The sequence below is a fragment of the Gymnogyps californianus genome, chromosome 1, assembly GCF_018139145.2.
Source record: "Gymnogyps californianus isolate 813 chromosome 1, ASM1813914v2, whole genome shotgun sequence".
In the NCBI taxonomy this organism is placed as follows: domain Eukaryota; kingdom Metazoa; phylum Chordata; class Aves; order Accipitriformes; family Cathartidae; genus Gymnogyps; species Gymnogyps californianus.
In genome coordinates this window covers 136,774,861-136,801,160 of record NC_059471.1, presented here as the reverse complement: position 1 = coordinate 136,801,160, position 26,300 = coordinate 136,774,861, and the positions used below count along the sequence as shown (strand labels likewise).

General features: G+C 43.6%; 1 protein-coding gene across 1 annotated transcript in view; it reads left to right on the top strand.

Annotated features, from left to right (window-relative positions):
- VWF (von Willebrand factor) overlaps positions 1-26,300 on the top strand; it is a 144,749-nt gene that overhangs the window by 25,010 nt on the left and 93,439 nt on the right. Inside the window, exons 9-17 of the mRNA XM_050915926.1 lie at positions 623-669; positions 7,003-7,139; positions 8,570-8,708; positions 9,307-9,407; positions 12,414-12,609; positions 13,587-13,802; positions 19,888-20,128; positions 20,946-21,040; positions 22,347-22,507. Of these exons, the coding sequence (XP_050771883.1) occupies positions 623-669; positions 7,003-7,139; positions 8,570-8,708; positions 9,307-9,407; positions 12,414-12,609; positions 13,587-13,802; positions 19,888-20,128; positions 20,946-21,040; positions 22,347-22,507 (1,333 nt within the window). The remainder of the gene's footprint in view (positions 1-622; positions 670-7,002; positions 7,140-8,569; positions 8,709-9,306; positions 9,408-12,413; positions 12,610-13,586; positions 13,803-19,887; positions 20,129-20,945; positions 21,041-22,346; positions 22,508-26,300) is intronic.

Sequence of the window (26,300 nt, the reverse complement as noted above, 5' to 3'; positions counted from 1 at the left end):
TATTTAACCTCTAAACCCTGTTTCTTTCCAAGAGGAGTTAGCTCAGACATGTCCTTGGAAATGCTTGCAAAGCTAATGAACCTTCCCAGCTGCATGGCTCACGATTTTTCTTTCACTCATGAATGGCAGCCTGAAGGGGAAGGCTAGCTGTCTGAAGAAAGGAAGGGCAATGAGTAAGATATTCCTGATCTGGTTTTGTAAGTGTGAACACAGTTGTGGAAGGAGTTCAGACAACTCTGTGCGCAGATGTTTCCAATTAGAGTACAGAAGAAGGACTCAATGAAGGCCACTATATGCAGAAGAAAGATGGTCTATGTATCATCACTGTTAATCAGAAGTTTTCTGATTTTGAAAACTATTAAACACAGAGCTTTGGTGGGGGAAAACAGAAGTTCTTGAGTTTTGCAACCATTCCAGCTCATATTACCAGCAGCTGCTGTCGAATGATGGTAAGAGGGGATCAATATATTAAGGAACGAGGTTATGGGAGATGGAAAGGATGTTGGGGACTGGTCTAATTTCCCTGAAACAAGGGCCCATGTTTCAATTATTTGGGAAAAAGTTACAACAGAAGATTTGAATTAATGTACTCTTGCCTAACTTGCCATGGTATGTTTCCTAGCATTTGTCGACATGGCACCTGGATCTGCAGCAACGGGGAATGCCCAGGTATGTTGGCTCTACTCTTTTCAGGTTTTGACAAGTAAGCCTTGCCTACATCCCTCCCACTTACATCCCATTTTTTTTTTTTCCACACAAAAAGTGAATCTGTCTTTGTTCTTACTTGCTTGCTCCAGTGCAATCCAGATGGGATCATACTTCTAAGTTCTTCTCGTGAGACAAGCCAGACATTGTGCTATATGGTTTACGTGTAGCAATGAAAATTGCTGTTTGGTGAGAAGATTGGTTCCTCTTTTGATTACTTAGTTTACCAAGATATAAGGGTCTGTATGTTCAAAGGATTGGCTTTCAGGTAGAGGAACACTGCTGGGTTTCTTTGACCAGGTAAAGTTCCCTATTTGATTGTCTGAATCAGCATACTTTTGTTGATGGGACTTTGAAGTACTGGGAGTAGATTGGATCGCTCTTAATATCCCATGGGTTTGGGCCCTAGCAGTCATGTTACAGGTGAAGGAGCTAGAGCCCCAGGGAGAAGGTGGCTGCTCTGCCTTCCATGGGTGGTGGCAGACGGGAGAGGCAGCTCTGCAGGTGTTCTTGCTCCCCTTCCTCCTACTCTACCTTCAAACTCACCGGTACTGGTAGCTGCTGTCCTAGTTTTTTGCCTACATGGGGAATGTGACTTTTCATGCTCTGCATTGGCCAGCAAAATGCCTCCTTCCTTATTTCCTTCTGCTAGTTCTGTGGCCCATTACCTGTCTCAGTTCCTGCACTATGTTCAGCCATGGAAAGGCCTGCTTGACCTGAAACAGTATTTGACTCTGCTTGCATTGTGCACAGAAGTCTGCAGGAAGACAGCATGGCTCTTTATCTTGTTTGTTTTCCTTGCTTTTGGGAACCGAGAGTGGAAGGGATGAGAAGGAGACTGGGGTTATGGCAGGACAGGAGAAGAGAGAGCAGGTTTTTTGGGTTTGGTGTTTTGTGTTGTTTTTTTGAGATGAGACTGTGCAATCCTCACAAATTAGGAGAATTACAACAGTCTTAAAATGTCTATCAAAAAGTCTGTCTTCCTATTAACGTTAAGCTTGCCTGACCCATCAATGCTCCATTTCCTCCAGCTTTAGACTGAAAGAGCACTTGCCCCAAAGTGTCAGCAGTAAAAAAAAAAAGGGGGGGGGAGTATGCAAATGTTCAAAATAGAAATGACATTTTCAGTGAGCTATGCCAAGCAGGACTGTGAGAAGCCCCATGCTTGAGGTGTTCTCTTGAGATCTCTCCAAGTGCAGAGAATCTCACTGTCTAAAATGCAGAATCAAGGACACAGCCCCAGCTGATTTGTGTCTTTTAGCTAATCCGCAGCAACATGTTTACAAACAAGAAATAGGTCTTTTTCTAACTTCAGTTTTTACCTAGGTTATAGCTCTTAATGTCCTTGCTTTCTGGGCTACTATGAATAATACGTGGGCTAAATTTTTATCCTCAACTCCAGCCATGTTTTCTTCATAGTGATTATAGAAATGAAGATAAGCCTCGTATTGAGGCTTGCAAACAGATGTTGATATACAGCTTTGTGCAAGAGGGAATATAGCATTGCTGCCTTTTTCTGACTTGGGAAGCCATGCCGAATGAGCAGAAGTTGTACCTTCCGCCAACATATCCAAGTCACTTTTCATAGAATCATAGAGTCGTTTAGGTTGGAAAAGACCTTTAAGATCATCAAGTCCAACTGTTAACCTAACACTGCCAAGTCCACCACTAAACCATGTCCCTAAGTGCCACGTCTACACATCTTTTAAATACCTCCAGGGATGGTGACTCAACCACTTCCCTGGGCAGCCTGTTCCAATGCTTGACAGCCTTTTTGGTGAAGAAATTTTTCCTAATACCCACTCTAAACCTCCCCTGGCGCAACTTGAGGCCATTTCCTCTTGTTCTATTGCTTGCTACTTGGGAGAAGAGATGGACACCCACCTTGCTACAACCTCCTTTCAGGTAGCTGTAGAGAGTGATAAGGTCTCCTCTCCTTTTCTCCAGACTAAACAACCCCAGTTCCCTCAGCCGCTCCTCATAAGACCCTTCACCAGCTTTGTTGCCCTTCTTTGCAGATGCTCCGGCACCTCAATATCTTTGTTGTAGTGAGGGGCCCAAAACTGAACACAGTATTCGAGGTGCGGTCTCACCAGTGCCAAGTACAGGGGAATAATCACTGTCCTAGTCCTACTGGCCACACCATTTCTGATACAAGCCAGGATGCTGTTGGCCTTCTTGGCCACCTGGGCACACTGCCGGCTCATATTCAGCCGGCTGTCAACCAACACCCCCAGGTCCTTTTCCACCGGGCAGCTTTCCAGCCACTCTTCCGCAAGCCTGTAGCATTGCATGGCGTTGTTATGACCCAAGTGCAGGACCCGGCACTTAGCCTTGTTGAACCTCATACAATTGGCCTCGGCTCATCCATCCAGCCTGTCCAGATCCCTCTGTAGCGCCTTTCTACCCTCAAGCAGATCAACACTCCTGCCCCACTTGGTGTCATCTGCACAATTCCTGAGGGTGCACTTGATCCCCTCATCCAGATCATTGATAAAGATATTAAAGAGAACTGGCCCCAATACTGAGCCCTGGGGAACACCACTTGTGACTGGCTGCCAATTGGATTTAATTCCATTCTCCACAACTCTTTGGGCCCGGCCATCCAGCCAGTGTTTTCCCCAGTGAAGAGTATGCCTGTCCAAGCCATGAGCAGCCATTTTCTCCAGGAGAATGCTGTGGGAAACAGTGTCAAAGGCTTTACTGAAGTCCAAGTAAACAACATCCACAGCCTTTCCCTCATCCACTAAGTGGGTCACCTTGTCGTAGAAGGAGATCAGGTAGTCAAGCAGGACCTGCCTTTCATAAACCCATGCTGACTGGGCCTGATCACCTGGTTGTCCTGTACATGCCGTGTGATGGCACTCAAGATGATCTGCTCCATGACCTTCCCCAGCACTGAGGTCAGACTGACAGGCCTGTAGTTCCCTGAATCCTCCTTCCAGCCCTTCTTGTAGATGGGCATCACATTTGCTAACCTCAACTGGGACCTCCCCGGTTAGCCAGGACTGCTGATAAATGATTGAAAGTGGCTTGGTGAGCACTTCTGCCAGCTCCCTCAGTACCCCTGGGTGGATCCCATCCGGCCCCGTAGACTTGTGTGTGTCTAAGTGGTGTAGCAGGTGGCTAACCACTTCCCCTTGCATTATGGGGGCTTCATTCTGCTCCCTGTCCCTGTCTTCCAGCTCAGGGGGCTGGGTACCCTGAGAACAACTGGTCTTACCATTAAAGACTGAGGCAAGAAGGCATTAAGTACCTCAGCCTTTTCCTCATCCTTTGTCACTATGTTTCCCTCTGCATCCAATAAAGGATGGAGATTGTCCTTAGCCTGCCTTCTGGTGTTAATGTATTTATAGAGATATTTTTTATTGTCTTTTACGGCAGTAGCTAGATTAATTTCTAGTTGGGCTTTGGCCCTTCTAATTTTCTCCCTGTATAACCTCACAACATCCTTGTAGTCCTCCTGATTGGCCTGCCCCTTCCTCCAAAGGTCTTAAACTCTCTTTTTTTCCCTGAGTTCCAGCCAAAGCTCTCTGTTCAGCCAGGCCAGTCTTCTTCCCTGCTGGCTCGTCTTTTTGGCACGTGGGGACGGCCTGCTCCTGCGCCTTTTCAGCTAGGCTTGTGCAAGACTGAAGGTTGTATAAGTGCAGCTGTTGTACATGTACCTGCTAACATCTACAAACTGTACTGAGACAGTATGGGAGGGCAGCAAAGCCTCCCAAAGTAGCACTCCTTGACAGGAACAGTAGCCAAGTTTATATTGTTACCTGTCCTGTTTTGTCTCTATTTGAAACAATTTTGCAGCATATTTTTATTGTTGGTTGGTTATTTTTGCAACAAATATTTCAAAAATCATGTGTCACAGGAAGTTTATGTACTTAGCCTCACGTAAGCTCAAGGTAGTTCCATTATTTTTTTTACCAACCTCTTTGTCAGGAAAGGTTTCTTTTATATTGTGGGAATGAATTGCCTAGCTGTAAGTTTGGTGATAAAGCTGGGTACCCAGCTGGAGGTAGCACTTGAGAAGGCAGTGCTGTGTCAGCCAACTGGCAATAGCTGGCTAGCACTAGCAAGAAGCTCTCAAGCTAATATCATAAAATTAAATTAATTATGAAGGCAGTAGGTTTTGGGAAATCTCATGGGATGCATTATACCAAATGGAGTAGATAGAGGGACCCATAAGAAAAGACTGTGCCGCAGGAAAAAAAGTTCCCTTCCAGGAGCAATGCCAAAGGGATGGGACTTGTCTTGGGTAGCAGTCCCTAGCTGTCCATGCTGCAAACCTGTCCTCTTGGTTCCTAGTTGCAGAGAACACCCTGGAAACCAAACTGCGTGTAATATGGTGGGTTATGCCTAGTTTTCTTTAAATCTGTTCTCCACATCTGATAGCCAGTTAATTGACTCTGAAGTTGAGTACAATAACACTTGTTTTACCTTTGTTCAGGTTAAATTGAACAGAAAGTAGGATTTTCAGGGTGAGCTAGTAAATACCAAGCCGCCTTATTCTCCATGGGATGACAAACATCCAGCGAGGACTTTTCTTAGGGCAAATCAGAGCTGTGCAAGGCTGAGAATCCTCAGGATCTGTGAGGTTGTACACAGGCTGGTTTAAGGCGGTTAACAGTGGATAATATGTTGAAGAGGGAAATTTCCACTTGATGTTCATTAGGTGGATCTTATGTGGGACTCAGAGGCAGTGAAGAGAGAATAACTCATGGGACTCACCTGCCAGCTTGTAACATTTAACCTTTCTCCATCCTTTGTCAGTGGATTGCCAATGTAGGCTCAGCACCTGAATTTTGTTCTGGACAAGGAGGTCTCTGCCCACCTTGTTTGCCATAGGACCATCTCTAAGTGTGATAGTCTTCTCATGAAAGAATTTCTTTGCAAGCTCTGTGGAGTTGGAGCCTCCCTCTGTGTTTGCAGAGACCCTAGCATAACAGGGTAGGTACTAAATTGCAGTTGTGGCATCTGAATACTGCCTTCCTGCAAATGAAAAGCCACAACTTACTAAAACATTTTGAGATGTTGATAAGTTTAAATAGCCTCTTTTTGTACTAGAAGGGTGGGCAAGCCAGACTTTTACATTATTCTGTAAGGATGTAGCTATTGTAACTATAGAATTACTTTTAACTTTATGCTAGTTAATTAAGATAATGGTTCCGAGTAAAGTCCAGCATAAATTCTACCCTTGGAAGAACTCCAACAGTGATTATCTTCCAGCTCTTTGTTCTGATAAGGTATTTTTACTTTAATGTTAGAATAACTTACTGGTATTCAAGGCAGCCCAACAAAGGAATCAACACTTTTTGGGGGCTGTGTTCAAGGAGGCCATTGTGAAGAAGGCTTTCAGACACTGTTGCCTTCATAAAACTGTACTGTAATGCTCTAAAAACACCAGTAGAGAGACAAAGAGGGGGCTCACAATCTGCCAAGACACAACTGTGAAACAGGCTGAGAATGAGGCACCTCTGCAGAAGAAGAGCAGAGCAGCAGTGAGAGTCCAACAAGTCTTGTTGCAAATTTTGATTTTCAGCTCTGTAAAAACACCTGCATTCTGCAGCCAGCTCCATGGATGCAGATGTGCTCCACTGGGCTAAGTAAAGGTGGATTTAAAGTGTGTTATGTCAAGATGTTGCAAGCTCCTGCATAGGGGTAAAGAGGCAACATGTCCCAGTGTATGGAGTGTGTGACTAATGCTGGGTAATCGTGAGTGTCTTTCCCAGCTCTGCCACTCTTAGGCATTAGTACTTCCACTCTCTGTGCCTCAGTTTCTCCATTGTATAAAGAGGGAAACTTAGTTCCTACATAAAAGAGAGTGTGCGTTGCTGTTTACAATTGGTTAGTGCCACCAGCACCCATCACTTAGGTACTAGGTATGACCTAGCTTGCGGACAGCTTGAGTGACTGTGCTGAATTTCCAGGGCCACTGAGGTATATACTACAGAAGATTCAAATCCGCTTCAGTGCAGAGAGCTGAGCCGTTCGCTGATGTCCTCATGACTCTCCATTTGAAACATTATATAGGCTTTTCCGTAGGCATGAATTTCAGCTCTTGAGTGCGATTTATACCATATTCCCCAGCTTTTGTCGGCGCCTCTGTTACTACTGGTAATGACTTACAGGAATAAACAGTGAGATAAGCATCTCACTGGTGCTTTCTGGTCTGCAGGGAACTTGGACCTTGTGCAACCTGCTCCACTGGGCTGCTCTTCCCCCTCAGTGGCTTGGGGGGGACGGGCAGGATTTTGCTCGGAACTGGCACTGGGGTGATTAATGGCTCTCTGCATTTTTCAGGAGAATGCTCTGTCACCGGCCAGTCCCATTTCAAAAGCTTTGACAACAAGTATTTCACCTTCAGCGGGATTTGTCAGTACTTACTTGCCAAGGACTGCGTGGAAAATTCCTTTTCTGTGATCATCGAGACCGTGCAGGTAACAGCAGCCTTGGCTGGCACCTGTGCGCCTCTGCGCATGCTCTTGAGAGAGTGGGAAGGGCTGTGCTGTGGATTACGATATGAATTGCAGATGCACAGGCCAACAAAAGTAATTTTCCTATGAAATAATTCGTTTAAATAACAGATGCAGTCTTTCTCCTTAGTTAATAAGTGTTTTGCTTCTCCTCACTGCCATTCCCAGGAGCCTACCTGGAGGTTGAGATTCGTAATGAGATTTGGAGAACGAGCCCTCACCACCTCTTTGCCAGCTGAACAAACAAATGCAGACAAGGGTGCGCCCCTTGCAAAGCACCCTGAAGGCCGATGCCTCGCTAATGCCCAGGGAAAAGACATTTCCTCAGACACTGAGCAGGGTGCACTGGCAGAGTAGTGCCTTGGGTTGCTTTCCATTAAGTCATACTGGCTGGTGATTTCTGTTGCTCACTAGCTGGTCGGCAGCTCCTGACTTTCTTTGCCATCTCCCCTGACGGGTGAGAGAGAAGCAGCTGGAGGTCAGCGAGTGGAGACAGCTGGACAGAGGCAGGAAAGGGAGCCAGGCCAGCACGGGGAGCAAAGGAGACCCTGGAGGGGGTGTCACAGGGAGGTTAACCCGGTCGTGAAATTAATCGACCAGTTGCGCATGGGAATAGGTGAACTAACCTGGAGACTGAAAAGGCTACTGAATCAAGCAGAGGGGAAGAAAGGGGATGGGGATGGAGGTACTGAAGGCAGGGAGAGGTATGATGGAGTCAGGAGACTGACGGGAGTGAAGGGGAGTATCAGCCTGCCTTGCAGGACACAAGCAACAGAGAAGTCACAAGCTTTGGAGAAACGGGGTGTGACGGTCATACACACCATCTACGTCTGTATCCTTCATTAGAAAGCTCTGATAATGCAGCTCTGAGGTCATCTGTGCTTGGGAACTTGCAGAACAGGTTTCTACTGAAACTTCCCTTTCGAAACCAGGGAGGAGACCCCTGGGGCCTGCAATCCCTGTTCCTCATCTGCGCAACCAACAGCCGGGAAAATAAATAGCACAAGAGTCTCGGGCAGTGCGAACCGTGCTGCTGTTTCCCAGGCTGACGGGCTGTGTGGGGCAGCGTGCCCTTCCTGCCCCTGCCGCAGCCGGGGAGGGGCTGGACACCGGTCACCGGCACGGGCCGCTCCCGGGGGTCCGGTGTAACGCCCGTGGATTGCTTTCCAGGCTCTGAGAAAGGAGCTGCGCATAGCCCCCTGGTGCGTGATTAGCAGGATAACGGAAGAAAGGCTGCCAGCCTGGTGTTTGTGGGATGCAGAAACTAGATCCATAAAACCGTCCTGACACTTAACACCTCCCGAATTAGATACCGAAATGCCTTCTGGGGGCCTGGGGCTATGTCACCAATAAAGTGAAATCTTGACGTTTGAGGCAAATTTTCCCTTCTCTAGTGTGCAGATGATCCTGATGCCGTGTGCACTCGCTCAGCTTCTGTCCGAATCCAGGATATGGACAACAGCCTCATTAAAATGAAACATGGAGGAGGAATTTCACTGAATGGACAAGACATACAGATCCCTTTGCTACAAGGTGTGTTCGCATAGGCTAACTCTGGCCAGCCACTGAAGGGGTCCTACTTACTAGTGTTTTGTGGCACGCCTTAGCCCCATTCAATCAAAAAGTATTTTCAATACCAAATTCTCACTTGCAGCCTCTTCTAGAAGCTCTGTCATTTCAGCTTCTCTCCATGCAGCCAACACATCTTGGCTCAGCTCCTCTAAAATCAGGAGAATTAAGCTGGTCTGGATTTGTGAGATGTGATCTTGAAAACCACTGTTGGTCTATGCTTTTATTATTATCCAGAAGCTTGAAATCCCTCCAGTTATCTTGCAAAATGTCACAGTTAATGCCTGAGGTTTTGCAGAATGCACATATATCTTCTTCTAGGGCTCCTGAGTGCTTTAAAGCAGAGCCTATGGACAAGTTCACGCAGATGTAAACTGCTGAGCAGGCACAAAGCTTGGGAAGTGTGAAGTGGACGTTGCTGGCACCACTTGCTTTGGCAGACCTGCATGCCCCCTGCTCTGTGGCAGCCACTCTGTTGGCCTGTTCAGCGCGACACAGCAGTCCCAGGCAATGAAACACCACATCCTGGCTTGACTGACTGACATTTTGTGGTTGTCTTAAGGTGCCCTCCGTATCCAGCGCATGGTGAGGACGTCAGTTCGCCTTACGTATGGGGAAGATTTGCAGATTGACTGGGATGGTAATGGTGAACTACTAGTGAAGGTATTCTTTCTTTCTGTTTGTTTTATTTCTGCCTTTTTGCCCCCTCTCTCATCCCACCCAAACATGTACAAAGATTTTCTTGTCTGAAGTGAGAAATTGCTTTGTGTTGCATGTTAGAAATTCCATTCTCTTTTGCTGCCCCCAGAGCGATATACAGGTCCTTTTGTATTCCAGAAACAAACATTTTCATCCTACAGCAGCTTGGTAGCTTTTTTTTCTCTTTTTTGTGCAATGACAGCCATTATTAACCATGAATAGTTTTGTGTTTTGTTCAGCAGATACCCTCCAAACTGGATTTTTGCTTTCATTTGCTTTGACTGTCCTGTCTAAAGCAATGGATTTGTATGACTTAAAATAAGGGAAGAATATGGCTCCAGGGACACAGTTACTCATAATTTCCAGGAAAAATCAATTAACTCATAGAAGATAAGTTGCATGTTCCTTCTACTGTGAGGAATGTTTAAAGTCACCCTTGATTAACAATTAGTGTTTGTCTGTGCTGCAGATCACAGCGGAGTGTAGAAATACCCAAACCAGGCTTAAAAGAAATGAGCTGTAAGGGAAGCAGTCTAGCTGCAACAACAGAAAGCTTTACGTAAACCACTTTGTGTGTGTGTGTGTTATAGGCTGCAGAATGATTTGCAGCGCAGAAAAGCCTGTGAGGGAAGGGGAAAAGATTGTTTACTGTGGAATAGTCTCCTGATAGCTGATAAACCATCACAGCTTCTCCAGCTAAGCCATCTATCGCCCTCTTTGCTCATACAAGAGGCTGTTTTCTTTCAATCAGTAGGTCTCAGGGACTGTGAGTGTTGTCCCTGAGGGTGCATTTGCTCCCTCAAGAGCATAAGTCCACCTGTAGTGTTGCTTCCTGGTGTGATGACCTGCAGGCTATGGGTGCTAAGTCAGGGCGATGTGCTCCCATGTGGTGCTGGGCAGCTGCAGACTTGCGTGCTCCTGCTGTGTTTGCATGGACGGGTGCTTAACCACAGCCCTGCTGCCTTTGAGCCCCACTTGTAATGGAGGATCTGCAGCTGGGCCCCATGTGGGGTGCTTTTGCTCACTGAGAAGAGTTTTGCCAAGAAAGCCAATTTTCCTGGGATTTTCTACTGAGCAGCGAGCGCTGCCCTCTCTGAACCATGGAATTGCTTTTGCACTCTCCTCGCCTACCCCAAAATCTGGCTTAAACGTAAAGGTTCATGAAAGCTAGTTCAGAAGTGAGTACAACAGTTGAAAAGACAACAGAGAAAAAAGGTCGAGAATAACTTTAGAAAGCATCTGTGGTTTTGTTGTTGTTGTTGTTTTGATCTAGCCTGTATCTCTGTGCTCCAAGGGTCCTAGAAGTTGTTTTTGGGCTGAGAATAATTCAGTTCAGTCCCTTGGCACATCTCAGAAGTTTTGGCTTTCCTCAGTATTCAAAGTATTTTTCTGCCTGGTCAGAGACCTGTATAGCCTGGTAAATTCTTTCTTACAGTTAAAACAAATCTAATTTTCTGCTCCAGATACTCTACCCATAAAAGCAATGGAAGTTTCTCCAATCATCTGCATTTATTCAGTTCTGCTCTGAGCTCCTTCCCTCGCTGGGTATCTAAAGCATCTTTTTAATTGCTTTTGGAGAGTTAATTCATGCTGGATTTGTAGACTGACCTGTTGCCAAGTATTTCTGACAATTGGGGGAAGTGATACACTTCCATTACCTTGGCCAGACTTCTGGTAAAAATTCTTTCTATGGTCCTCAAGAAAGCTCCCCTTTCTGTGACCACTTGCTATTTGTGGTTTGAGCTTCCACTCAAAAATATGTCAGAATTTGGATTTGTATGAGTCATTGTCCATCTGCAGAGTACGTGAAAAAGTAGCTTCCTTGGCCATCGGAGTAATAAGGATACGTATCCTCTAATAATTCATGGTTGTTCCTTTCGATGCTCCATATTTACTCTCTGACCACTATGTTCGAAGGGAGGGTAGTATTAGGTTATATTTTGGAGGATGTTTTTATTTTTATTTTTAATCATACAGAAAACCAGTTTTCTTCAAAAATGTGTTTTTCTAGCTTTTTTGGTTCTGTTTCACTGGTTAGTCCTGCCAATCTGACTAAAGTAGCACTCTACTAAATGCATACAGAGAGCTAGTGTAGCATTAAAGCACTGAGTCAGCTCCCGAGGACAGTTGGTAGTACTTGTGATGTACCAGATCCTTACTTCTAATAGAAACTGACAGTTCCTACTAGAATAAAAGATATTGGTGCCTCTGTGTTGCAGGTGATGCTTAGGAGATTTCCCTGTTTACGTCTAAGTTTAGGATCCTGATTCAGCTGTCCCTTGATTTGCAGCAAGAATAAGGCAGGGTGAAAAGTATATCTGCTATGATGTGGGTTGTTTGCAATGCTGCTTTTAGTGCGTCATAAATTTCTCTAGGCAGGAGGAAGCTCTAATGTGAGGTAACGTAGTTTTAGGGGTAGTAGTCTCTTCCTTATTTTATTAATGGTCCTTAATGTTGAGGGAAGCAACTCCTCCAACATTGCCTCTGTTTTGTGACAAAAAATATGTTTAAATTTTCTTAATCTTCAAATTTTCTTTTAAAATGTGAAGTGGTTTCAGGTGCAGTATCTTTTCCCAAATTATCATTGGAAATATAATCATCTCACTATATTAAAAAATGCAACCCCCACTGTTGCCCTGTTCATTTATATGAATGAAGGGGAAAAATAGGGAAACACTAAACTGGAGTGCTGATCAAGGCACAAAAGTAAGCCATTTTTCTCCTAGTCACCTTCAGTTACCATCTGAAATTATCACTGTACCATGCAAAAATTGTCCTGCTGCTACTAATAGTAGCATTTTTGTTAGAAGTTTAAAAACGTAGTACAATCAAATTGTGTCTATAGTATTTTAATCTGTATTTGAGAATTTCCTTGATTGTTAAATTGTGTATGGTTCATTCTTTAGAAAATCTTGCTATACAGTAGTGACCTATTCTGGAGGATGACCAGGCTAATGTTGTGTTCTTTAGCTGTCTCCAGTCTATTCCGAAAGGATGTGCGGGCTATGTGGAAATTACAATGGTAACCAAGGGGACGATTTTCTTACACCTTCTGGCATGGTGGAAACTCTTCTGGAAGATTTTGGAAACTCCTGGAAGCTCAACGCAGACTGCCAAGACTTGTTAAAACAAGACAGCGACCCCTGCAATCTCAATCCTCGTTTAGGTACTAGACTCTGTCCAAAATTAACATGTGCAGCAAACTGTGATCTTCCATTTTACATAACAATAAAAAAATAAAAAGAAAAATAACAAAAAAGAGAAGAAGCTAGTGTTGCTTACGTTGCCAGCGGGGTGGCTGTAATCTCTGTTAAAAAAAACCGAAAACCAAAAACCCAAACAAACAGAGAGAGACACTGATTGATGCAGGCTTCCTAAGGAAAATGTAATGTTATGTGAGAATTGAAAACAAAAATCAGTAATGTGGGATCATGCTCCTGTTCAGTTTGGACCACAGTCAGAGTTAGTCCATCACAGCCGCAGCACAAACTTGTGCCACTGAAACTGCTCTTACAAGTGATAGCAATACTATATTTATCCTCTGGGTGGACAAAACACCTGTCTTCTTCACCCCTCTGTCCTTACACCTTATACACTTTTCGTGATCCCTTGTCTCCCTTCTTTTTCTGCATCCCAACAGACAACCTTCCTCTTTCCCTCCATACTGCTTGGCAGTCCTGGTTGGACATAGGGAGAAATTCTCAGAGCAATTTTCTTGTCCCAGGTGTTACAGCAACCTCTGATTTCTGGGAGGGGCAAGCACACAGAAAATTTTATGGCTGTAGATCAGAGCAGGCACTGGTGATTCGTGAGTGTAGTGCAGCCTAGAAGGTTTTGCAAATATAAAAAGCGGCAGAAAGCAGAGGCCCTGTAAAAGCAAGTACAGCACCAGAAATAGTGGTAACAGAATATAAAAGCATTGCTTTTCCTTGATTTGTTTTACTAGTGAAACATTATTCTTTTAGTGGAGCTCGTGACGTATGAGCTATGATACTATCTATGCCTAATTGATCCTATTTTATTCTCCTGTGTGTTTTGGTTTTTTTACAAACAAAAAAAAGAAAATGCTTACTGTGGCTCTTCTAGCTTTTCTTGAAAGCCACTGGTTGATTCAGTGCAAGTATGTCATTTTTCTCTTTTTAGCCAAATACGCTGAGGAGTCCTGCTCAATTCTGATGTCTTCTGCATTTGAACCCTGTCACCGTGAAGTCAGTCCCACTCCCTATGTGAAGAACTGCCGCTTTGATGTTTGCTCCTGCTCCAATGGCAAGGATTGTCTGTGCTCTGCTATTGCTAATTACGCAGCAGCCTGTGCTAGGAAGAGCATCCTGGTCCCGTGGAGAGAACCTGACTTCTGCCGTAAGTGAAATGCTCCTAAAACCTGCTTATTTTCCTTGTCTCCAAGGAATTTCTTGGTAATGTCAGATGAGAAATCTAGAATGAGATGATTTCTGCAAGGTGCCAAATATTTCCTATGGCAAATGATGAGAGAGTATATCTTTCCTCCACTCTAGCAAGGATGCAAAAACTGTTCACAGAGACTGCTCAGCACTGGGGGAGAGAAGCAGTCATCTGACATACCTCAGCAGAGCTTTTAACTGGATTTCCATTTTCAGCTGTATTTAAGTTTCAGCTACTCACCTGGAAACTTTCTGAATATCCCAGGGTAGGAATCTCCAAGTAACTTGTAGTAACGTATGAATTGCTTTTTTGATACCTCCTTCTTTCAAGGCCCAAGCTTCCCAGCTCCTGAGCTCGTCAGTGACTTCTGACATTAGCCAAAGTTGAAGGTATGGAGGAAGCACAAAGGCAGGTACTCGGTCAAGTGGTATCATAGAACAGAACCGTACAAGTATAGACAAACTTATATCAGAAGGGACATCTGGCAGTCTTCTGGTACCACTCTGGCTCATAGCAGGGCTAATTTACAGCAGATTGCCTGGGGTTTTGTCCAGACAAGTTTTGAATATCTCCAAGGATGGAGATCCCACAACCTCTCTGGCATCTATCTCTCTTAGCAGTTTGATTATCACCCTGTCAGAGCAGAGGTCTGAGATCTATGTCAGGTCTCATTTCGTGTACACCATTCAGCTAGTGGGTGAACATCATTTTTCTAACCACATATGAGCTCCTTTCTTTCTCCTTGTAGATTCTAGTATGATGTGGCAGCTGGTTCAAGATGAGATCCTGAACCTTGATCAACAGGCCGTGGGTGGCACCACTGAGCTAGGCAAACAAGAGCTTTGTCTGTGGCATTTTGTGTAGAGATTTAACTCCTATGAGAGTCAGCAAGAGTTGAGTTTTGAATTCCCCTGAGGATTGTTTGCAGGATGCCACCTGTAATAAATGGTAACCCTGGTTCAAAAGCTTGCAGTCTAAAAGATGAGATGTTGCAAGAGGATAGAACGAAAATTCAGACTGCAGGTTTGGGTTACAGAGGTGGGGTAACAGAAAGAATAGGATGTTTTTGCATAGATCAGTCCAGCGCAAGTTTAATAGCCAAACTACTAAGAAGCTGGAGCAGAAGCAGCCAACATCTTTTATTTCTTTTCTTTCTCTGTTAGGTCAATGTGGTAAGAAAAAATCCATTGCAATGGAATTTTGATGGAACATGGACACACTTTTCCCCATAAATATTTGTGAAATGGATGTTTTTCCATTTTCCTGAGCAACTTTGCTATTAAGGAAAGAAGACAATTGAAAACTTTGGGGAAAAGCATGTATGCTTGGCAGCCCTCCAGATCTGTTCTGCTACTTCTTCCCAAACAGAGGGTGGGAAAAACATTTATAAACTGAGTGTGTAGAACTGGGAGAGAGAGAAAAAGAGTCACTGGCCTTCCACCTGGTAGGGTCTGTACCTGTAAGGTCAGTGACTACAGCTTCTGCAGGCTGGAGAGTATTTACTGCGAATAAGAACAAAACCAGTTTATGTTAAACTGCTGCATGGTTTCATAATATTTTACCTAATTTATGTAAATGTTCAGATAGTGGAACAGTAATGTAATAAAAATCCTTTTAAAAATGTGCAGGTCTGGAGGCTGAAAGAAAGAGCAGCGATAATGCACCATCGTTCTTTCTGTAATTGAACAAGTCAATTTTCACAATTAATCTTTAATAGTGCAGAGCTGCTTCCTCCTTTCTGTGCATTACAGAGCGCTTTATGCTCTCATAAAGTGACGATTTCCCTGATTGCAGATCCATCAGCCCCCATTAAATAATCCTGATGCCCTAGACATCTCCTGTCACATGAAGGAGAACAATCCCTCTTTTAATGGGCTGGAGACGTGAATGTGCAGGTTACGTAATTTGTGCTCAGGGCCTAGTGCACTGAACACGTGCTCAGCTCCTGCCTTGGTCAACGGAGATTCAGTTTCTTGGGAAATGACTTGACAGAACCGGTTTGCTTGATTAGGAGTGAATAAGTGGCAGGGATGTAAGACATTAGTGTAGCACAGCATTTCTGCTGCGTGTCAAGCTAACAAGCACATTAATCTCCCATGTCTTTGAAATTATTTTAGTTGCAGTTTGATTGTTTAAGAGCTGACTCATACCCTTGCAGCCCACCATGAATAAGCAACAGAGCCAATCCCTTCATGCTGCATGGAAGGAGCAGATAGGCTGTACTGTGAAGGGCTGTCTCTCTCATGCACATGCATGTAAAAACCTGGGTAAAAACACTGGCTGGATGGCCAGGCCCAAAGAGTTGTGGAGAATGGAATTAAATCCAATTGGCAGCCAGTCACAAGTGGTGTTCCCCAGGGCTCAGTATGGGGCCAGTTCTCTTTAATATCTTTATCAATGATCTGGATGAGGGGATCAAGTGCACCCTCAGGAATTTTGCAGACGACACCAAGTGGGGCAGGAGTGTTGATCTGCTTGAGGGTAGAAAGGCGCTACAGAGGGATCTGGACAGGCTGGATGGATGGGCCGAGGCCAATTGTATGAGGTTCAACAAGGCTAAGTGCCAGTCCTGCACTTGGGTCATAACACCACCATGTAATGCTACAGGCTTGGGGAAGGGTGGCTGGAAAGCTGCCTGATGGAAAAGGACCTAGAGGTATTAGTTGACAGCCGGCTGAATATGAGCCAGCAGTGTGCCCAGGTGGCCAAGAAGGCCAACAGCATCCTGGCTTGTGTCAGAAATAGTATGGCCAGCAGGACTAGGACAGTGATTGTTCCCCTGTACTTGGCACTGGTGAGGCTACACCTTGAATACTGTATTCAGTTTGGGCCCCTCACTACAACAAAGACATTGAGGTGCTGGAGCGTGTCCAAAGAACAGTAAAAAAGCTCGTGAAGGGTCTAGAGCACAAGTCTTATGAAGAGCAGCTGAGGGAACTGGGGTTGTTTAGTCTGGAGAAAAGGAGGCCTAGGAGAGACCTTAGCACTCTCTACAACCACCTGAAAGGAGGTTGTAGCGAGGTGGGTGTCCATCTCTTTTCCCAGGTAATAAGTGATAGGACAAGAGGAAATGGCCTCAAGTTGCACCAGGGGAGGTTTAGATTGGATATTAGGAAAAAATTATTCACCAAAAGGGCTGTCAAGCATTGGAACAGGCTGCCCAGGGAAGTGGTTGAGTCACCATCCCTGGAGGTATTTAAAAGATGTGTAGACGTGACGCTTAGGGACATGGTTTAGTAGTGGACTTGGCAGTGCTACGTTAACGGTTGGACTTGATGATCTTAAAGGTCTTTTCCGACCTAAATGATTCTATGATTCTATGTCTCGTGTGTGTATATAGGTATGTATGTATGTATTGTTTTGTGGCGAAGGGGAATCAGTCAACAGGTCCCTAGGTCTTTCTTCAGGTTTTAGGACCTGTTGATAAGCCCACTGTTTTCCTTAATGTGGTGGTGCTAGGGTAGTTTATTGTCTTTGCATGGCTTCTGTGAGAGGATTTGTATGGGATAAATCCAAGAGTGCTGGAGTGGGGAGTAGGGAATTAAAGGCAGGGTCTGAGCAGCATTTGAAGATGCCTACATTGTATGATGGGGCTCAGCATGCCGGCTGGTGCTGGTGGAGTAGCTGTGTTAAATCTAGTCCTGACAGGGTGCGTCTTCACTCAGAGCCTCTAACCTAGGTGTGATTGAGTTTTCACCGTGTGCTACCCGAGAAACTGGTCAGGATTTATGCCTCTTTCACTCTGCGTTGAAAACCCACCCACAAGAAGCTGGATGAACTATCTGATGGATACACATTTTTCCAATGCTTTCCCACTATTTCCCATCTTATCCCTGGGACAGGCTGAGCTTCAGAGCACAACATTGAGCTGTTTCAGTTTTATAACAGGCATCTGTAGAGACTAGATGCACCTCGCCTTTTCCTCTCATTTTCCTGGCAATAATGGGATGGGTTTTTTTTAGTAGCAGTGTATTACAAAATGTACAGACAACAGTCCCCTCCCAGGTCAGTTGTCTTGCCTTTTTGCTGTTAAAAACAGATGTTGCTGGGAGGTGATGGAGCAGTGTATTGGGACTTGGAGTGTGAACATGGAATTGGGTAGCATAACTGGAAAAATGGAATGTTTCTAAAATCTTAGGAAGTGCATGGGCAGATAAGGTGAGTTACAAAGCTTTAGCTAAGAAAGGGATCCACTGCAAAGTTGTCCCTGTGGGCAGGGAGTGTTAACACTGACTAGAAAGTAGAGCAGGATGTTGGGCTTAGTTATCCTATCCTTTTTGAGTCTTGAAACTCTAGTAAACTGGTGTACCCGCCTGAAATCTGCCAAGCCAGTTCCTTGTTTCCAGAGGTTCCTGTGTAGCAAATCATAGTTTTGGCTGAGGCTTCATGGTTGTCCTGCTTGCACATGTCTTTAGTGATGAAAGTTACCTTTAAAATGGTCCTCAGCCCTGGGCTGTGCCTGTTCAGTATTTGATTTACTGCAAAGATCATATTTATGTAAATTAGAAGCACTGTTCTGTGAATAGCTGCCAAAGACTCCTATAACTGTGAGTGAATCTATCATCTACTTATTTCTGAGTTAGGAGGTATTTACTCCGCCTACTGTGTTGACGAGCACACGTAAATTTCTTGGGCTGCATTGTGGAAGGTATGTTAAATAGTTTGGACACAAATCCCAAACTTGGGAGATCTTTGCTCTGAAGAAGGCTTCAAGTCACCTTAGATGCCTCTGGGCTGGATCCTCAAGTTAGGGGCTTACGCTCCCATGTATGGGACTTCAGGTGCCTCAACAGAAGTTGGGGAGATGCTGGTGCAACTGTGCCTCTTTTCAGTAAGTAGAAGTAATTCTTCATTTCAGAAGAATTTTGTGAAGGTAAGCATTAGATGTTGGTTAGCATGTAGGCCTTGCTTTTTTAGCCTCAGTGTTAGTTCAGCCCTGCTAGTAGCTGGGTGAGGCTGCAGGGCTGTAGCCTTGCTATAGTTTTTCTTTTACTGCCAGTGCTGCTACAGTTCCCAGGGGTGTGCGCTCACAGAAGAGAAGGTAGGGATTATCGGATCATTCTGCAAGGATGACAAGAGGAAGAGCTTTGTCTGTAACCCCTTGATCTTGGTTTTAGCACAGTACAAATGTGCCAACTTTTATTTGCAGCTGCTTCCCTCACCCCGCTGAACATCCTACCTCATCACCTTACAACTCTGGCCATTTGCTTTGGAAGGTTGCTACAAACGACAGTTTTTTTAAAATCCTGATTATCAGGAGGCCTGTTAAAAGCCCTTGATAATACTAACTTGTTTTGTCGTCTTCTGAAATGCGTTGTCATAGCCGCCACCTACTGCCGATGCTGATGTATGCAGAGGAGATGATTGCCTCAAAATCGGCGCTGTAGAACTAAGTGGAAGTTTTATAAACAAAGAAGCCAAAATGGCTTCAAAGGCCATAATTAGGTCTCCATAAAAATGAATTCATCATCAAAAATCGTTATTACCCACGGTTTGGCTCCACGATCACTGAATGACTTCATTATTTGCACCTGTTTCCACAGAAATCACTGAGAGCTTCTGGGATGTGAGGCTGTAAACTATTGCACCACCTGCTTCTCAAGGCAGAAGCCTACATTTCTGCTTATTTTGACCAAATTGTCCCTAACCATGTTGCAAAGGAAGAGAAGTGTGAGTGTGTACATGACACTTTTAATGCTCCTAACTTGTAGATGCAAGTAATAACAGAGGTTGGACAGAGCCTGTGTCTTTCGTTCTGGATGAAATTTTGTGGATGGATTTCCGTCGCAGGGGTTGCAAGCCAATCCCAACATTTATTGGGAACTGCACATAGTAAGGTTTTTCTTGTGTATATATAAGCAGTGCCCTAGGCTTCACTGGTGCTGCAGAGTTAAGGAGAGACGGTGTAATACAGGCGTCCATTGATGAGTAAATTGAGTAAATACATTTTAATCCCCAGCTTTCCAGTCTGGTTTAGGCAGCTTTTCCTTTAGTTAGCTTTGGATCAAATGCCAGTCCCCCTGATGTGCACATCATTCAACAGCAATGACCTGTCCTGAAGGCCAAGTGTACCAGCAGTGTGGGATGCCATGCAACCAGACCTGCAGATCTTTGTCCTACCCGGAAGAGGAATGTGATGAACTCTGCGTGGAAGGATGCTACTGTCCCCCTGGGCACTACTTGGACGAGCGTGAGCACTGTGTGCCAAAGTCCCACTGCTCTTGTTACTATGACGGTGATATCTTCCAGCCAGAGGACGTCTTTTCGGATCATTACACCATGTGGTAAGTGCAATGTTCATAAGTCATCCCTACACGCTATGACTCAAATTTTTGGATAGCCCGAGTGGTTATCTGGTTCAGCTCCTCAATTCCTTTGCCTCCACTGAAACTAGTTTAAAAGAGGGCACGATTTTGCCTCCAGCAAACCAAATGGCGAGTTTTGCTGTTGCATCTCTATCCATATAATTTCAAATGCCACCTTAGAAAACAGTGCTAAGCCCTGTTCCATGAACAGTTCCTGCCAGTTTGAAATGGAGTTTAATTACTGACAATAGCTACTTTGTAGGCTTTTGAAATGTCACTTTAATGTACTGAGATACATTTCTTAAATGTTAAAACCTAATTACCTCTATCAAAGATACGAATATTCTAATTGTTAAATTGAGTAGCGGTACACTGAGAGTAGGAATGTAATTGCTGGGTGGCTCCTGGCAAGCCCAGTTGTGGGAACACTGTCTTCTCCTTTTCTCCTCTACCACAGAAGTCATGAGTTGCAGGCACTAAGTGGTCCCTTACCTCTCTCCACAACAGACCTGACTATTATCTTGCCCAGCTTTATGCCTGTGCAGATGCATTGGAATCAGCGGGACAGGGCTAGCATACAGCTGGGTTACCATGCTAATCTATCACTGCAACTATCTTAAGGAAGGTTTGCCTTTAAGGTTGATAAGCACAGTGGATGGAGAGCAACAGATCAGCCCCAATGAGACGTGTAATTTTGGTACTGTGACAGGTTCCCTGCGGGCCTGTCTGAAAACAACAGTGTGAGTGAAAGCTAAATGTCAATTTGTTAAATATAAGCTCTATTTGTTTTTCTTAGCTATTGTGAAAATGGTTTCATGCACTGCAGTACAAACAGAGTTCCTGGTGCCTTCCTGCCAGATGTTTTCGCTGATGAGAGGCCATCTGCCAGAAGTTAGTATGCCTTAAAAAGTTAATATTTTTCTGATTTTTTTTTCCCTCTTCAGTCTCTTGGTAATCTAGAATACGGAAGAAGTACCAGAGGTTGCAGTAGCTGGTGATGTTGTGAGTCTTTTTCTAATGTTTTTTTTGTTACAGGATAGAAACAAAATGTTTGCGTGGGAGGGTGCAGGGCTCATTGTGTCCCACCTCTCAAAATTATAGTTAGCCACTGCAGTCTCTCTTTAGTTGAAGAGGTTAAGGGGTCCCTTGGCAGAGATCTGAGGCCCCCAGCTGCTATTTGAGGATCACACAACATCGGTAACTAGCCAGCTTTATACCTCCTACTTCTGACTAGCAGGTTACAAGCTCTCCTTTCTGGTGCAGACGAAGTTTTTTGTGGCTTGAAGGTTAGAGTGCTGCCAGGCACTGAGTGTGCCCTCCAGCCACCAGGCATCTCACCGTAAAACCTCCTGGAGACTGACAACTGCCTTGCAGAGCTAGGCACTGCATTGGAAAATAGGACATCAGTGGTCTGGGATTTTTTGAGATTCCTTGCTGATATATGGATGGAGCTTATGGGATTGGGATGGGAGAGAGGGTCTTGGTAGACCACCAGTAACAGTGTCACTGATTGGCCCCCATTGTCCTTCAGGTGAAGCCTTCTAGGTGTATATCTCACCAAACTCTTGCTGTAATGTTATTAAGACATAATTTTCCTGATACTAGTGTGTTAAGACTTACAAAACCTCAGAGAGGCCTATTTCTAGCATCACTTGAAATAATAACCTGGAGTTTCTTGGGAAATCCTCATCTTCTATCAGAACCTGAGTTCTCAAAGAGTTTGCAAACTTTGTTTAAGCTAAGGGCATTGTTATTAACAGTCACCCATGTAGTTATACCCGTGTTGGAAGTGAGGCTAAACGTAATAATATATGGTGCTGTTGCTTCTCAGAACATCGATTTTGTGCTGATATTGCTAGCGTACACTGCCTTCAGTTGAAGTTGAAGTGTGAACGTTGAAATACGTTTCACACTAAAGTGTGCTTGTAGCTCTAGTGCAATCTGGAATTGAACCCTTGGGCAGCTCCTTTTTCTTCCGTATTAGAATACATGCTTTTATGATAGCCTAACTGAGGTCACTTCATGGGAAGTGGGGACTGTTACCTTTATGATGTCATGCATAGTGGTGTAGTGGCGTTGCTCCATTCTATATCCTAAAGTAGTTTTCTAATAAAAGTGTTGATCCATCCTTTAGAAAAATACTTTGCTAACAACACTTGAGTTCTAATTGCAATTTTTGTACATTTATTTTTTAAAGTAAAAAGGAGCTTGACATGCAGATCCCCCATGGAAAGACTTGTCTGTCCTGCAAATAACCCAAGAGCTGAAGGGTTGGAGTGTGCCAAGACTTGCCAGAATTACGACTTGGAGTGCATCAGCCATGGCTGCATATCTGGATGCCTCTGTCCAAAAGGGATGGTAAGCAGGCTCCTCTTTGTTTTCTTAACTTCATTTTTTCCTACCAGCAGTCTTCTTGCAGCTTGGAAATATGCGGTTGTGAAGTATTGACTCTGCCAAATTATAGCTGGTTTAAAATATGTATATTAGTATATCTGCATAGAAGATGAAGTTTAGCTTGTAATAATAATTGACAATCAAAAGGCCAAAACCCACTTTTTTTAAGACCAATTTATGTCTTCCTTCAACTACCCTCCCAAACTCCTCCTCAGTCTTGCTGAACTAGTCAGAGACACAGAAGTACACAGGCACCCGTACCCCAAATACCCACCCCACATCCAGCCAAACCCTCCTACTGATACTAGTTGCCTCCTTGTCAAGTCTCCATCTCTGCTGCTGCCTTCCTGTGTGTTGTACCAAACTGAGAGTTCCCCATGAGAAGGAACGTGGGACACTTAACTTGCTAAGATGATGCCAGAGAAGTGTCCTGGAGTTGCAGATGATGTGCTGAGCATGCTTTTTTCACTGGTAAGATGCTTTCTGGAGTCCAGGGTTATGTTCCCCTGCAACCCTCAAATGTAATTTTTAATGTAAATGTAGTTTAGTCATTTTTAAGTAGAGCAAATAGCAAGTAGTTATTTGCTAAGCCAGTGACTGTGAACTCAATGTCAATTTAGAGCCCTGGTAAAAGGCAGATGGAGTAGAATGGACAGCAGATTGCTGTGGTTGTTCTCTGAGCAATAGAAAAAAGCATCAGTGTTCAGTGCTGTGCAACACTCTCTGGGCAGGTGAAGAGTTGTGCCCAGGATCTCACTGGGGCCTGGGGGTATAGTCCCAGGCATCATGTTTCACACCTCTAGAATAGAGGTGGAGCACATGGTACGCTCTTTATGAAGTTAAGTAAATGGCACTTTTGAGTTCTCTGTCCAGGACAACTGCTGGGATTAAGAAGTTCGTAATGTTCAATGCATGAAATGCAGATGAACATACCTAGTAGATGTTGGAAAAAGAGAGCTGAGATTGTGTCTTTATTTTGTTTGAGGGCTAAAATACTCTACAACTGTGAGACTTTATTTGATACCTGTGGTACTTAGAGATGTGCTGGTACAGTTTTCTTACTCAGAGAGGCATATGGTAAAGCAAGGTGTTTTCAAATGCTGCAACTGAGGAAGTCTAGAAATGCAAAAGATTACTTTTTTTTTTTTTTTTTTTAAATCTTTTATACCTGCTCAAGGTTCAGGCTCCGATTAATATGCACTGGACGTTGACTGTTAGCAAATGAAGGTGTGGGTTATTACTTCCAGGGTTGAGATGCATGTTTATGTTTAGGCTTCAGCTCTAATGAATTTACTTCAACCACTAGTTTAAATTCCATTTAAAAAAGCAATTAACGTCGCTTGGAACCATGTATTTTTATAAAGGTATGTTGTTTTTTCCTGTTCTGTATGAATACAGGTGTTTTCTCCCCCCAGATTCCTTCCATTGTCTTACTAGAAACAAAAAACACCCCACTCAGAATTCTCATAATACAGTAATTTCTAGCATTAATATGAATGTATTTTTTGAACATTGCTACCATATTTTGCTGATAAACACACATTTATGTAAATAGATGCTACTCCAGTATAAAATGCCAGCTGTAGGCAAAAACTCAGGCTTGTGAAGTGTCTTGTAGGTACAAAGTGAAAAATATAGAACAGAATTTGAAGGTATCCATATCAACATTGAGCAAATTTTTACCACAATTTTAAAACCAAGCGTTGCTTCTTTTCACATTTCTGTTTTTAAATGTCTTTCCTTTTAAAGAAGAATATTCCTAAATAGTAGTGTGATAAGTAAACTTACAAAAGTTTGTGTACTTGTAAAGTTCCAAGAGCTCCAGTGTGAATAAGTCTTTCTCTGTACATAACAATCAGACCTCTTTGATTTGGTGAAAGGGCTTGAGATTTGGTTTCAGTTCCAGGATATGGTAGTAGGACACTTTAGAGATAATCATGGAAAACAAATTATGATAACTACTCAACAGGGAAAAAAAAAAAAAAGGGACACCCCTCCCCACCCCAACTCCCCAAAATCAACTTCCTAGTATTTAACCTTCATGTTTAGTATAGAATTTTGTATTCCTTTTCAGTAGGCTGGAACTATCATTCAAACAATTGTTTCATAAAATTCTTGCCAGGATAAGCAGTCTCTGGCATTTTGGAATTGGAAACTCCAGTTGACCCTGCAGTGATGTGAAACATGCCCCTGAATTCAACAAGACGGTTTGTCAGGTTTTGGATAGAAGAATCGGGCTCAATATTTTTTAAAAAAAACTAGTGAAATAAGTTCTTTGTCCGCTAGATGACAGTATGGTTCAATCTTCCAGTAAACTCAGTTTATAACTCCTTGTTTTCATTGGCTTCCCGTCTGGCAGGGAATAAAAATTGTGAGATTTGCATTTCTCAAAGCCACGATAGGAGAAGCCAGTATATCGACGATTTTGTTGTGAGCACGGCCATGCAAAGGCAGGATCAAGCTTGGTGCTTTCATTATGTGGGTGCCCTTTGCCATGCGTTAGACTCCTGGCGTGTGGCTCCATGGGACCTGCCCGCTTGTCATCAAAGAGCAGTTTCCTCCTCGTCACCAATAGGTACCTAACCAGGATGGTCTGGGGGAGGCTTTTTCCTTATTTCTGCATTCTGCAATGTGCTCCCTGTATCAGTTGCCAAAGATGGAAGGATTTGGGATGGTGACCAGGTTCTTCTTTCCATCCTGCCTCTCTCTGCCTTAAAGACTCTGGGCACACTGAGGGAAAGTGCTGCAAAGTCATGAAGTCTGTGTTTTCCAGACTTGTACCAACAGAGCTCAGCAATAAGGGAACCGGAAGAAGATATTACTATTTCTTTTACCGGTCAGTCTCCCTTGTTGGTGTTCTGTAATCCTGCTTAATTTACAAGCACTCACGGAGGTGAGCTACTGTTTGTGGGAATGTCTGTGGGAAGTAACAGATTACTGAACGTTTACGGGAATAAATATTTGCACATGTCATCACTCTGGAAGAAATTGTGCCATTTTACTGAAGATTTTTTTCTTTTGTGGTACAGTAGCATATAAAAATTATGAATGGTCGTGGATAACTTATTAGCAAAAAAAAATTCATCTTCTTACTTCTCTAAAACAGTTCATACCATCAGGAAACACAGTCAAAGTTATGTAGTTTACATAAACAACTCTCCAGTACAATTTGCAAGTATATATAGCAGTTAATATGTAATTATTAAGTGCAATGTTATCCCTACGTATATAAAGAGATGTTTACAGATCAGTTAGCTGAGTTATCAGTCTTAAACAGAGGAATCTGTAGTCTAAAATCTGTATGGACAAATTACCTGCCAATTTTGAATTACGTATCTGAAAAATAATAAAAAACAATAATCAAGGATTGTTCATGAACATGATGCTGCAGTTGCCTAGATTTGAATTGGAAAATTTGCTCGGGTGAGAAATTGCCAATCAATCAATTCATTATTTCCCCAGTCAGAAAATGCAGGCAAAACCTAATTTCTTTCAACTGAAAAATAAGTTTTCCAGTTCATCTTGACTTAATATTTTACATTGTTTTGATTTCTTGAAAATAAAAATGTTCAATATGTCATGAAAAGTAATTCTTCTTTTTCTGTCTTTGATCATCTGGAGGGTGGGAAATTCTCCATACTTGTCACCCTTTTGCAGAGCAGAAAAGATAAATCGTAACATATGTGCAGAAGTGTGGGGAAAAATATGCTTTCTCAGATTAGTTTACTGCACTGCAGGTTTTTCCCATTGGAAAATA